Source organism: Candida jiufengensis (genome assembly GCF_024610255.1).
Source record: "Candida jiufengensis strain CBS 10846 chromosome Unknown scaffold8, whole genome shotgun sequence".
Lineage (NCBI taxonomy): Eukaryota > Fungi > Ascomycota > Pichiomycetes > Serinales > Debaryomycetaceae > Lodderomyces > Lodderomyces jiufengensis.
This window is the reverse complement of record NW_026261555.1, coordinates 477,833-492,374: the sequence shown is the minus strand read 5'-3', so window position 1 is coordinate 492,374 and position 14,542 is coordinate 477,833. Positions and strand designations below refer to the sequence as shown.

At 26.9% G+C, this 14,542-nt stretch overlaps 4 protein-coding genes across 4 annotated transcripts; 2 read left to right on the top strand and 2 right to left on the bottom strand. All coding sequences in view use genetic code 12, as the record gives it.

The window, feature by feature from the left end:
- Positions 1 to 250: 250 nt before the first annotated feature.
- On the top strand, positions 251 to 2,683 carry SLM2 (phosphatidylinositol 4,5-bisphosphate-binding protein; the record flags this gene model as incomplete). Its single annotated transcript, XM_051765882.1, has 1 exon — positions 251 to 2,683. The coding sequence occupies one exon, from the start codon at positions 251 to 253 to the stop codon at positions 2,681 to 2,683; it is 2,433 nt and encodes an 810-aa protein (XP_051622501.1).
- Positions 2,684 to 2,846: 163 nt separating this feature from the next.
- Positions 2,847 to 3,596, bottom strand: RPL23A (60S ribosomal protein uL14; the record flags this gene model as incomplete). Its single annotated transcript, XM_051765871.1, has 2 exons — positions 2,847 to 3,218; positions 3,555 to 3,596. The coding sequence occupies 2 exons, from the start codon at positions 3,594 to 3,596 to the stop codon at positions 2,847 to 2,849; spliced, it is 414 nt and encodes a 137-aa protein (XP_051622500.1).
- Positions 3,597 to 9,323: 5,727 nt separating this feature from the next.
- Positions 9,324 to 10,748, bottom strand: WSC2 (Wsc2p; the record flags this gene model as incomplete). Its single annotated transcript, XM_051765859.1, has 1 exon — positions 9,324 to 10,748. One exon carries the CDS (start codon positions 10,746 to 10,748, stop codon positions 9,324 to 9,326), a length of 1,425 nt encoding a protein of 474 aa, XP_051622499.1.
- Positions 10,749 to 13,647: 2,899 nt separating this feature from the next.
- On the top strand, positions 13,648 to 14,454 carry KGF54_000508 (SNAP receptor; the record flags this gene model as incomplete). Its single annotated transcript, XM_051765848.1, has 1 exon — positions 13,648 to 14,454. One exon carries the CDS (start codon positions 13,648 to 13,650, stop codon positions 14,452 to 14,454), a length of 807 nt encoding a protein of 268 aa, XP_051622498.1.
- Positions 14,455 to 14,542: the final 88 nt, after the last annotated feature.

Sequence of the window (14,542 nt, the reverse complement as noted above, 5' to 3'; positions counted from 1 at the left end):
GATCAAAAAACAAGTTCACAGTCCAAGAATAATACTATCTTTTAATTCGTTAAGAATATCATTCAACGCTTAACATTCAATTCAAAATTCATTTTATTTATTAAAAAACCATTACATCATAATAATTTTACAAATAATTGTAACCCATAAATTCCATTGTAACCTTTCTTTTTTAAAATTATCATATACTTATATTACCAGCAAGAACAACTAAATCTCAAATTACAATCCAAATAACCTACAGTCAAAAATGCCTTACGATGCCCATAATCCATTAACGGTATCACTACCTTATAATTTTATAAACACAAATGATTATCCAACGGAAGTGATGGCTAATAGATTTTCAGCTTGGAGATCAATAATAAAAGAATTATTAAATTATTTCAAAGAATATGTTAGTGTTCAAGAAGAAATAGTACGTCAACAAAATAGATTACAACTGTCAGTTGGGGCAGCTGCACGTGGCTATAATTCACAGCCAAATGGTCATACTCCGTCATCAACAACAAATCATAATAATAATAATAATCATTTGGATTTAGAAGCTATATCAAAATCATTTTTACCTGTGGGCAATGGATCAATACAGGATATCCCCACTGTCTTATTTAAATATCATCAACAAAATGTCACCAATGCATCAAAAACATTAAAAGATATAAATGTTATAATAATACCAAAATTAGAAGAATTAAGAAAAGACTTGTTAGTAAAAATAAAAGAAATTAAAAATTTACAAAATGATTTTAAAAATAATTTAGGTAAAGAAATAAATGAAACAAAATTATTAATTAGTCAATATAATCAAGCTATTGAATTGGCAAATAAATTAGATACGAATCATTCGATGCATCATGCAGATGCTGATCATGGAAAATATGATCCTTATTTGGTGAAAATTAGATTAGATAGACAAATCAAGAAACAAATGGTTGAAGAAAATTATCTTTATGATGCATATCTGAATTTACAAAATGCAGGTAAACAATTAGAAGGTATAGTTGTTGTTGAAATTCAAAATTATATGTCAATGTTTTTAAATTTAATTAGAGAAGAAAATTCAACTTTTAACAATTATTTAGTACCAAATATCAGTGAAGGATTCTTATCAAAAGAATCAAACTTTGAATGGAATGCATTTATTGAAAGAAATTTACCTTCTAACAACTTAAGTGTTAGTGCTGTGGGCAATCAAACTACTTCATCAGTTAAAAATGGGACCTTTATTGATTTAGATATCCCAAAAAGACATACTCATGATTTAATTATAAAGAACTTTAATTCAAATTTAAATGTTGCTGTACGTGAAGGTTATTTAGAAAGAAGATCAAAATTTTTGAAGAACTATTCAAGTGCATGGTATGTTTTAACTTGTAGTTATATTCACGAATTTAAGAGCAATGACAGGAAAAAAGATCCACATCCAGTAATGTCTTTACCATTAGATTCTTGTACAGTTAGTGATCATTCAAAAGATGATGGTAAATCAGATGGAGTTTATAAATTTATATTGACTTCAAAACTGGCAAATGCATTAATGCACAAGACTCATAAATGGGTATTTAGAACAAATACATACCTGAATATGATTGATTGGTTCAATGACATCAAAAAATTAACAAGTTTACCTACACCATCAGCAAGAGCAAGAACATTACCAAATAATCCGGATGCTGGTAAAATATCAAGAGGTTCATCTGTTCGTTCACCAACAAGATCATTAAGAACAGTTGATTCAAACACTCCTTCAAATTTACAAAGAACAAACACTAAAAACACAGCAAATAATAGACCATTATCACAAGCAACATCTATAGCCAATGCGAGAAGATTATCATCTACTTTTTCACAAAAGAATAATCAATCACCAAGATTAGCAAATATGATAAATAGTGATGGAACATTGATAACACCAGTAGATTCATATGAAGAATTAAAAAGAAATCCAACAAATTCAAGTAATTTTTATGTCCCACAAGCTCAAAGACAAGCAAGAAGTCAACTGCCTGCAATACAATATCAGCAATCACAACAGCAACTGCCATATCCTCAACAACAACAACAGCAACAACAACAACAACAAACTCAACCACCATTTCATTTGATCCCAGTTGAATCAATGGCAAGTAATGGACAAGTCAAAAATTATGGAACATCAATTCCAGCTAGTAATGCATATTATCCACAACCACAACCTCAACCACAACAATTTTATGATCCAGTTCAACAACAATTTTATACTATAACTCCATCATTACCACCACATCATCAACAACATCCACAACCACAAATTTTTTCAACTTCCCCACAACCAACTGGACAATATTTAAGCAGTTCACCAGTTGCTCAACCTTTTGGATCAGCATATTTTGCACAAGCCAATTACCAGACTAAAGATGCAACTCCATCTGTAGCTCCTTATCCAATGACAGATCATGATCACTCAACAAACACTACAATAGATGAAAATAATCAAGTACAAGAACATATTTCATCAAATGAAAATACTAGTCAGACTTTAGTTAACAATAATGGTCACGATTCCAACATAAGTAGTATTCAAAATTTACACCCCAATGTTCCAAGACAATTATCTGCTGATGAAGTATCAACTTTAAAGAGTAATCAGCCAGATCAAAAAATTGGAGATATTGATGTAATTGTAACTAATGATGCATAACCTTTATAAAAAATTGTATAAAAGAGATAATCTAATGAACATTTAAAAAATATCTACAATTGTTGACATTTCAAAAGTCTCTACAATCTTTGTATCCTCTATTATACTGAATTAAAAATGGCTTATATTTATAATAATATAATAATGTAATATTTAATTTAATTTAAACAACAACACCTGAATTTGAAGCAATACGAGGCCATAAATCAGCACATTCTTTAGCAACAGGTCCAGTAATAGCAGAACCTTTCATTTCACCTTTTGGATTAACAATAACACCAGCATTATCTTCAAAATATAAATAAACACCATCTCTTCTTCTCCATGGTTTTGATTGTCTTATAACAATAGCTGGCATAACTTTTTTTCTTAATTCTGGTTTACCTTTTTTAACTGTTGCCATAACCATATCACCAGCTGATGCAGCTGGTAATCTATTTAATCTTGCACCAACTCCTTTTACTGCTAAGACATATAAGTTTCTTGCACCTGAGTTATCAGCACAATTCATAATTGCACCAACTGGTAAAGCTAACTATATTAAAATGTTAGTATTTATTAACTCAATTTGTTTTTGAATATCATTATTGGGATATTTTTAGACGCTTTTTAATAATTTGATTCAAAGTTTTTGATGAATTAAAGATGAGTTATTTGATAATATTTTATATGATCCAATTTATAGATTTCTTATCAAACTGTTGTATCTTAGGTGAAATGTGAGATAATAGTCTTCAATTGTTGAGTTTTATTATGATAAGGTGTATCAAAATCCGTCCCTCTAACTTCTTTGTTAAATACATGATTCCACAAGTTCAATAATTATATTCCAATATTAATATTTGTAAATCTCCTAAATTGATACACATACTGACATACGGAATTTGTTTCCTGAAGCACCTGATCCTGACATTGTTTATTGATTTATAATGTTATTTGGTATTTGATTAGATTGTATGATATACTATGTTCCTATATATTTCCAAATTTGTATTGGAAAATTTTTGTTAATGAGAAAAATGAGACAAAAAATAATTACACAAAATTTATTTCTCGCATTAGGGTTACTAGCACTTTATCATGTGACTGATTTATTTAGAAATTCCGAAAGAAGCCGCATTGTTCGAGAAATTAAGATCATTCGAAGATGACGAATAAATGATTGATCCATATAGTACAGATAATTATTCTATGAAGTTTGTAGGAAGATTCGAGCCGTACCTATCAAGATAATTCAAATGTATTGAGTATTCCGAAGGGTACAGAGAAATAATCAAAAGAGTAAAACTAACATTGAATAATTCTCAATAAAGTTTGTAGTCTTTTAATTGTACTTGTTTACCGTTTACATAACAGTAACCTTTGACTTAGGTTTATAGACGTAGATGGTATTCACATCGGATTGTACGTAGATGACATTCTTATCACGGGAACAACAATGAAATCAAAAATCAATTTAAATAATATATATCGAGTTTTAAAGTGATTTTGTTTTGTCTTAACGCGAATTTGATGGAAATATGTTCTGCGCTTTTTAGGGGTACTAACTTAGTCGAGAAATTATCTACACTGAATTCTGTAAAATTCCTTGAAACAAACTCTATTTTAAATACTAGACTCAAACTTGTCTGCAGTACTTAAAAATATAAAAAATTGGTCTGACCGTAGCCATCGAAATCGAACAAACAATTGAATATTTCAAAAACTACAGAGAAAATTGCGAAAAGAACTAACAAAAGTTGAAAAGTCTTCGAATGCAAATTAAACTAAATTAGCATGAAAGACTTTTTTCATTATCACACTCTTATGATCAAGTGAAATACCAACTTGTCAAATACACTCCACAATTATTTGTTTTCATAATTATTGAACTACATTTTCAACAAATTTTTGACTACGCAATCAATCTTGCGATTATAATTCACTAATAAACTGCCCAGATAGCCTACTGTCATCCTAAACAAGCGAACTGGACAAACATTGCACAAGATGTATCAATAAGAAAATTTCTTTCAAAATCGTTCGTATAGAATTAATCATTAAACCAATATAAATTAAGGAAAAAACAAGTTCTATTTATATGAGTTGTTTTTTCCAACTTTTTCATATCAAACTTAACTCTCTATTGTCTAAATATTTGTTTTAAATTATTACACAGAACTTGTAATTTTTCATCAACAATTGTTTTTGTTAAAATTTAAGTTATGGGGTGAAATTCGACACAATTAAACTCAACTAGCATGCTCTAAAAATTTTGCTCAAGAAAATTATTTAGACATTAAATGGACTTGCTGTTATAGTCTCAAAATCTTAGTTTTGACTTAACCGTACCTATCGAAATAATTCCAATCTGATTAAAATTTGAATATTCCGAAAAGTACAGAGATTATTGAGAAAGAAGCATGACTAAATTGAAATGTCTACATATTATATGATTTGTAAAGTAAAATAGAATGAAAGATCTATTTTTTCGTATAGTTATAATTAAAAGTTTCAACACGTCAATAGTTTGTTCCCCAAAATATTCTATTAAATATGGTTTTAAACCAAAAAATTGCCAAAAAAATGCGTGGAATTATCAAATAGAATTCTAACACATTGATCAAACCTGTCCAGGGTGAAATGAAGGAATACCAAATTAAATGATTAATCTGATCTGGGAAACAAAAATGAGCTTGAAAAACTGAAATATATTGTTTAAAAAAGAAAATCAAAGTACTATTTATATAAATTTTCCTTTGTTGACATTTTTAAAGTAAAAACTGTTTCTATTGTTCGAAAATTTGTTTCAAAATTTAACACAAAATAGAATTTTACCTAATCCTGCAAAAGTCTATATTTAATTTATATCAACTAGGGGTCTTATTCTATCATAATATACTCAAGAAAATCATGCGCAGTTTTTGTGAACAATATGTTAATTAACGGTAACAGCAAATGAAGTTAACAATCAATTTAATTAATATATCGATTATTAAAGTAATTTTGTTTTGTCCTGACGTTAATTTGATGAGGAAATGCTCTGCGCTTTTTAGGAGGACTAACTTAGTCGAGAAATTATCTACACTGAATTCTGTAAAATTCCTTGAAACAAACTCTATTTTAAATACTAGACTCAAACTTGTCTGCAGTACTTAAAAATGTAAAAAGTTGGTCCGAACGTAGCCATCGAAATAAATTCAATCGAATAAACAATTGAACATTCCAAAAACTACAGAGAAAATTGCGAAAAGAATTAATCAAAGTTGGAAAGTCTACTAATGCATACTAAACTAAACTACTATGAAAGTATTAATCAATTTATTATCACATTTTTATAAACAAATGAAATCCCAAGTTGTGAAATACACTCCACAATTATTTGTTTTTAATCGTTACAAAACTTAATGTTCAACGAAGCTCTGACAACAACGCGATCAAAATAATTAATATGTACCTCCCGACGTAACGCAAACAATGCAAAATCGAATACATAAATGGATCAACTTTCTAAGAAACTATTCGTATAGAAAAAAATAAATGAACGAATCTAAATGAAGGAAAAGTCAAGTTATATTTATATGATTGTTTTGTCCCACTTATTTATATTAAAATTAAATCTCTATTGTTTAAAAATTTGTTTTAAATCATTACACAGAACTTGTAATTTTTCATCGACAATCGTTTTTATTGAAGTTTAAATTATGGGGTGAAACTTGATAAAATATTGAAACTCGATTAGCATGCTCTAAAACTTTTGCTCAAAAAAATTAGTTTAGACCTTAAATGGACATGTGGTTGTAGGCTAGAATTCCAAATTTTGACTTAACCGTACCCATCGAAATAATTTCAATCTAATTAAAATTGAGTATTCCGAAAAGTACAGAGATTATTGAGAAAGAAGCATGACTAGATTGAAATGTCCGCATATTATATATTTTGTAAATTAAATAGCATGAAAGATCTATTTTATTTTCATATAATTAAAATTAAAAGTTTCAACAAGTCAATAGTTTGTTCCCCAAAAAATTCTACTAAATTTGAATCATAAATAAACAAACATATCAAAAAAATTCGTAGGATTTCGAAACAAAGGAATCTAACACGCAAGATTAACCCTGTCCAGGGCTAGTTGGAGAAATACGAATTGAAACTTTCATAATTCTAGGATTTCAAAATGAGCTTGAAAAACTGGAATGAATTGTTTAAAAAGAAAAATCAAAGTATTATTTATATAAATTTTCTCTCGTGACAAAATAATAATAAAAATTGAACTTCTATTGTTCGAAAATTTGTTTCAAAATATAACACATAACAAAATTTTACCTAATGTAGCAAAAGTCCGTATTGAATTTAAATTAATGGATGAACTTAATTTATAACTTCCCCAAGAAAATTATGCACAAGTTTCAACTTCATAGCGTACAGTGAGTAACTACCGTAAGAGCTAAAGATTTTTCAGCTATTTTAGTTATAGACATTAACTCAACTAACTGTATCCATTGATATAACTTTAATCTCATTTAAACTTGAGCAACCCGAAAAGTACAAAGATAATTGAGAAAGACATGTTACTGTAATTGAAGCTTCTACAGTAAAATATATATAGAACAGAACTTGACAAGTTACTTTACCTCTGTTAAACACAAGCAGGATCAATCTTAAAAAGTCAATAAATTTTTCCCAAAACTGAAACTATCAAAAACCTTCAATATTAGTCATTCCATCAAACAATCAATTTATTTTTCTGTTAATCAGAATTATATTTAAGTAAAATTAGATTGGGGGTGAAGTTTTATAAAATATCATAACTTTAATAAAAACACATGCTTTTATTCTAAGGCAGTAATTAATTCAAATAAATTTTGAAACTAACTCATTGAAACTTAAGGTTTTTTTCTCAATAAATTTCCAAATTTACTTGTAAAAGAAACTGCAAATGTATTGATTGACTAAATATAATATGACTAGTTATTTCCTTGATCTAAAAATTATCGATTCTACTAAATTTTTATAATGTTGTTAACGTTTAATACTTAAACTTATTTACAATTTGTTTTCATTGCTAATTTAAAGTCCAAAACAAGAAGTTTCAATTATGAACAACGAAATTTAAATTTCCATTTAAAAAGCTACAAAATGTGTAAAATAATACCAACAAAGATAAAAATAGAATTAGCTGTGATTATTGCCATTTGTACTTGGAGCTCAAATTCATTTTGGAACTGTTTTGATTGAACTTATGACGTTTTTACTTTAAAAGAAACGAAAAAATTTTCATTAAAAAAGTTTGACACCTTATTTCAAGTCATCAATTACTATTTGGTCGTGAAAAAATTCTGAAACATGAAACAATTTGAAATAGTTTTAAATTACTCGAAAATCAGAATCAAAACAGCACATATCCGCTTTACCACAAGTTACGCATATTTCCGTTCAATACATAAAAACTGTCAAATTTCAAGTACACCAAAAAACTTGAAACGAAAAAAAAATAAATTATTATAAATTTAGTGTCTGAAATTAATTTTATTATTTTCTGTCATATTACTTTTTTCTCTTTAATCCGAATAAATTCGCCACGATGTAAGACATGAAAAACGATTCCTTACAATTTCAGAATAAGCAAAGCTCTAGCTTAATATATCTCAGGCAGTTTCAACTTAATCATACTTCTGCAAATACAACATCTCATATACTACAACACATTACTCTCAAACGGACATCGAGCGCGGACTTAACCTATTCTTTTCCTGTCTGATCAAAAAAAATTTAAACTTTTCTTCACTCGCATGAAACCCACAAAATAAACCCAAAAATCAAAATAGTTTTACTTCGTTACTGAAAATTTTATTTATTTATTTACATTACAAACTAAACAACTAAATAAATTACTCCATGAATTCACGCAAATCTTTTTTTTTTTTTTTGTTCTGCTGCGGTTAATGACGTTATATAAGTTTTAACGCCTTTCATTACTTCTCTTCGAAAGGTTTGTTTACTATAATTAAACTCCTCGAAGTTCTGGAACTAGTTGGATGTATAATTATGTTTCATATAACAATTATAATGTCTTGATTTTTTAATATTGACTGATGGACCAAATTGGATCAAATTTGATGCATCCCCGATAAATGAAATACTAGATTAGATTTTGGTATATTATTATCAACTAATTTTGTTCATCTATTAATTGACTATTCGAAATTATCAAAATCTTTGTTCATCAATTGCTTCTGAACCACCGGTTTTTCCAGATTGTAAATGATCAATAAATCTGAAAGAACTAAGAACTCATCAGAACTAAAAATAACTCAAATCTTTTTATAAGGTTTTTCAGTAAATAGTTTTTGTGTATTTGTTTATTTGTTTTGAAATTTGACTAAATTTCTTCTTTTACTTCACTTCACGTAAATTCGCGATATCTATTTTAGGTACGTTTTGATTTTGTGACTCAAACTAGATCTAGACTAATGTATCTAATCTACTATCTCAATCATCACTATCAGTATCATCATTACAGTCGTAAGAGTAGAATATCGAAGGAAATCGAATTTGTTAATTGTATATGTATATTAATTCGTAACGTTAGACTTTAGATAATTATAATAATATCCTAAAAAATCTTTTAAATGAAAAGAAACTAAAACTTTTTTCTAATCTAATTATTAACCACTTTCAAAGATCCGGGTTCTCTAGCAATCATATCAGGTAATGAACCATTACTTAATTTTCTACGACCAAATTCAGGATCGGGAGAATTTAAAAACCCAGGATTGGTTTGTGTGTGAGTGTTTGGAGTATCTATATGTTGATGATCTGGATCATAAAATGCGTAATCATCATTATGTGATCCAAATGAATCACCACCTATACCATTACTTGTTCCACCACTTGAACTATATTTATGATCATGACCAAATGCTGCTGCTGCTCCTGCAGTGGTTGCTGTTCCACCTCCATTAGATCCATTTCTAGAAGATATTGTTCTTGAATTTTGAATTTGATTTCTTGGAGTTTGTTGTTGAGAAGTATCAAAATGATTATAACCACCAGCTAATAAGAAGGGGTTTGGATCATTAATTTGTGACATTTGATTTAAACCATTATTTGAACCACCATTACCTGAAGATTTTTCAGGTCCTGATAATGTAAATTGATCATCGAAATCATTATCATCTGATTTTCTTCTTCTGTACCAACACCATCCGAAAATTAATGCTGCTATTGCTGCTACACCTGCTACTGAGCCTACTACTGCTCCTGCTATTACTCCTCCTGATGTTCCTTTTGACTGATTTCTTGATGTGGTGGTGGTGGTGGTGGATGATGATGATGATGGGTTTGATGATGTTGGAGATGGGGTATTAGATGATGAAGTTGCGGTGGTTGATGATGATGAATCTTGAGATGATGTAGATGGACGCTCTATAATTGTTTTATATATGACTGATTGTTGTCCATTATTTGAAGAATTTACTACTGTTGATATTACTGTAGTTGGTTGAATAGATGAAGTTTGTGAAGTTGTTGTAGGTGATGTACTTGATGATGATGAAGATGATGTAGTCAGTGTAGTTTGTGGTTGTGCAGTCGTTGTTTCTTTTACTGTACTAGTTTGTGGTTGTTGTGATGACGTTGATCTAGTTGTAGGTGAAGAAGATTCAGTACTTGAAGAACTTGAACTTGAACTTGAACTTGAATCATTATTATTTTCTTCATTACTAGCATCTGAATTAACAAAAACAGTAAAATAACCATTCCCTCCACAATTTTCTTTATCATAACCTTGACAATCAATATTACAATTTGAATCATCAACTTTATTTGAAGGATCAGTTGAACCACAATAACATTGATTACCATTAGTTAAACCAATAATTCTTTTACCTGAACATTGTGATTGACACCAACCTGATGATTGGAAAGTATAAGTACCTTGAGATTGAGTATTTGATAATGATGATGATTTAAAACAACCTAATGATGACCAAGAATCTGATTTTACTTTTGTTATTAAAAATAATAATTGTATAAATATAGCTTTTTTCGTTATTTTATTTATTGATATTATAGACTCTGTCATGATATTATTTGGTATTATGATTTAATCTATATTTTAGTATTCTATAATTTAATTTGAAGTTGTTAAAAGTTGATAGTAGTTATATTATCATATAATAAAAAAATTTAGTGAGTGAATATGTATATGTAGTGAATAATTAAAAGAATTGTATAAATAAACAACAAAAAAAATTTTTATGAATATCTGACCTTTTACTTTAATAATTGATAATATCTAGTAATTATGATGATTTCAAAGATGATTTGAATCAGTAAAAAACTTTAATTAAGTAAATTTGAAAAACGAATGAAATATGAAATAAAATCTTGTTGTATTTAGTTCTGGTAAGGGAACAGGTGGAAAAAATTAAAATCTAAAATTATTTAAGGTTTTACTTTCAGGAGCTATGTAACCTTATGATTTAGTAATATTGATAAGTAAGTTTTTGAATATGAATATGAATAATTAGCGATTGAATAAAAGTTGAATAAAATTGGTTGTAGAACTGATTTGTTGATCTTATGAAAAATTTGTAATAGAAAAATTATATTAATTTTAATTATTGAAATTGTTGATTTTTTTCTTTCTATTGTTTGTTATATTTTTTAATTTTTTTTATTTTTGTTATTTTTTTTTTTTTTATTTTTTTATATTTTTATTTTTTATTTTTATATTTAGAAATTTTTTTTTATTACTTTTTTGTGTAATTTTAAAAATTTAAATTTCTATTAAGAATATTGAGAATATACGTTTGATGAAATTATTATAAGTATACTACAATTAATTAATAAATTAAAATTACTTTGTAAGCGTAGAACTAATTGTAAAATTAATATGGACTAAATTGATAGCAACAATACTTATTATTTGATCATTTTTCAAGAGATCAAGTTAGTAATTTAATTCCTTTGGTTAAAATTTGAGAAACTCAGCTTATAGTAATTGATTATATATTCAGTATTTCTTCATGGTGAGTACTTGAATATTTTATTACACCTTCCAACCCTTCGAAAATTTTAGTTTTTGTGCTGTATTATTATTTGACTTTTTATCTGTATAATAAAATCGGTGTCAAATTGACATTTTTCCATTATGATGTATTTTTTAATATTATAAAAATTTCATCTTTGAAAAATACAATTTACACCCACAATCTAAAATGTATTTATTCTCTATTCTTTTTTTTATTTAACTGGGGTATAATCTAATCAATTTATTCATATATTTACCAGAATTAGAAAATAGCTAAATCTTTAGTTTAAATTATAATTTCGTAAGGGTTAATACATATTCTTTAGAAACTTCCAAGAAATTAATAAAGATAAAGATTAATATTATTATTATTTAGATAAACATTTAGTTAAATATAATATTAATAATATTCAATGATTAAAATTGAAGAAAACTGATCTCGAGAATTCATAATTAATTTTATAAAATAACAAGGTGAAATTATTTTTTATATTGAAAATTTCAGGAACGAAATTTATTATTTTTTTCTTTTCAAATAATTTTTCAGTTACAAAATTAAGAATGGAATTAAGATTTATGTTCATTTGTGTGCTGAGAAGTATTTATCATGAAGAATTAAAATCTTCAAATCAGTCTTAGTCTTATGATTAGAACTTCCTTAAGTATTAATCAATAAGTTCATTAGATTTTTGTTATGATGAATCAATAAATCTATTAATTTAAGAGATCTCAAATCTACATAATATATGAGATCTGAAAAGATTTTGACATTTTAAGACACAAAACTTAAATCTTATTATTATTTTTTTACTAGCCCGACAATTTTGAATTTTTGGAAAAATTCTAAATCACATGATTAGATCTCAAGTATTTTATATAAGCCCGACAGACATATTTTGTATACAATATTTAAGAATTTACGTAAAACAATATTCTGTCAAAAGTTGATTTATTAATTACATAACTGTAAATGTTAAGCTCAAAACCATAGTGTTATAACATCAATTAAAGTGAAGGTCATTCAAACCTTTTTTTGCCCTATAAATGCTTAAACGTTTTTAAATTTAAACTTAAATTTTTTTCCTTCTTTGGATCAGATTACAATTAGAAAGTAAAGTTTGTTGATTTTTCTTGATTATGAGTGCTTCTTATATTTGTAATCGAATCTTCATCGTATATATTCTCGAAACTTATATCATAATCTATTTTTAGTAACTTTTTATATATCTTCAAATTTTTGCTTCAAAATATAGTTGTATTATTAAAACACTGAAGATATTGAATTTTTAAAAATGATATGAGAAAAGTTAGTAAGAAACACAAACCTTAATAGTTTACCATAATATTATGGTTCAAATTAAAAGTATTGAGTCAAGATCATTATCTTAATTCTTTAACCATCTTAAACATGAGGGATGTTCAGAAAATTGGTTGCAAAAAAAAAGTTAACATCTTAACCTCAAGATAAAGTAGTGCACAACAAAAAAAATTCTAACATCAAAAAAATTTTATTTCCTTACAACTAAAATTTCACCTACTTCTTCTTCTTCTTCTTCTTTATGTCAAAAAGGATATAAGAAACCTATAAAAAGAGATTACAAACTTGCTCTAGTAGCAGTTGATTACATACCTTACATTGGTTTTTAGAATTCTTAGAATAGTTATAAGCCTTTTTCGCTAACCACGATCATTTTTTGTAATCCGTAGATCGTTGTTTGATAGTAGTTGGGCTAACATTTTTTTATACTTTTCTGTAATCTTATTATAATCTTATGAAAGCATGATGTAGTAACTTATGACTTACTGGTTTTATACTTCAAGGCTTCATAATTTTGCGTAGCGAAATAACTCTAGTTTTGCTGAACTAAAGATATTCCAACTATCATTAGATTTTTTAAATGCGCTAAATCAAAAATCAAAAATATAACCACTAACAAATCAAATATAGATGACGACTACAGTACAACAACAACCATCAATTCAAACAATAACAAACATAATAAAGAACTATGAACAAGAAATTAATGATTTGAATCTTCCCAATTTGATAACAATAAGCTCAAATCAAACCACTAAAGCATCACCATATATTCCAAAATTAAAATTACAATTAATTCAATCATCACTCCTACAACAACTATCATCTTTACAAAATCATCAAAGAAATAAAAATTATAAATCATTAAAATCAAAAATAGAATCACTTCTAATTGATTTAATTGATGAAAAATTATATATTACAAATAAACTTATCGATATATATAATTCTCAAAATTCACCATCATCATCAATAGAAATAACTACAACTAATCCACAACCTGAACAAATACTAAAACAAAGAAACTCATCAATTGCAGAAACAGATAATCTTACAGAACTTCGTAAAAGATTATTATCAACACCTTCAAAAAAACTCACCACCACCACCACCGAATCTCAAAATGATTATCATGAATCAATACAAGAAGATATTATAAACGAATTATCACAATTAACAAGTACATTAAAACAAAGTGCTTTAAATTTAAGTACTAAGATATTAGGTGCTGATCTTCAAGTTATTAATGAAACTAATGAAAATCTTATAAAAAATTCTACTTTTTTAAAATCAATTGAAAATAATTTAAAGAATTATTTAGGTAATAAATCTGGTAATAAAATAAGTATTTGGTTTTTAATTAAAATGTCAGTTGTTATTGTTGTTGTTTTTATTGTTATGGTTTTATTTATTGGAATAGTACCTAGGATTAGATAGAAAAATAATCAAATGTATTTTACGCTCTAGGGATTAATATAGTCTACAATACCCAGTGTTTGTATATTCGTTAAATGGTTTATGTATT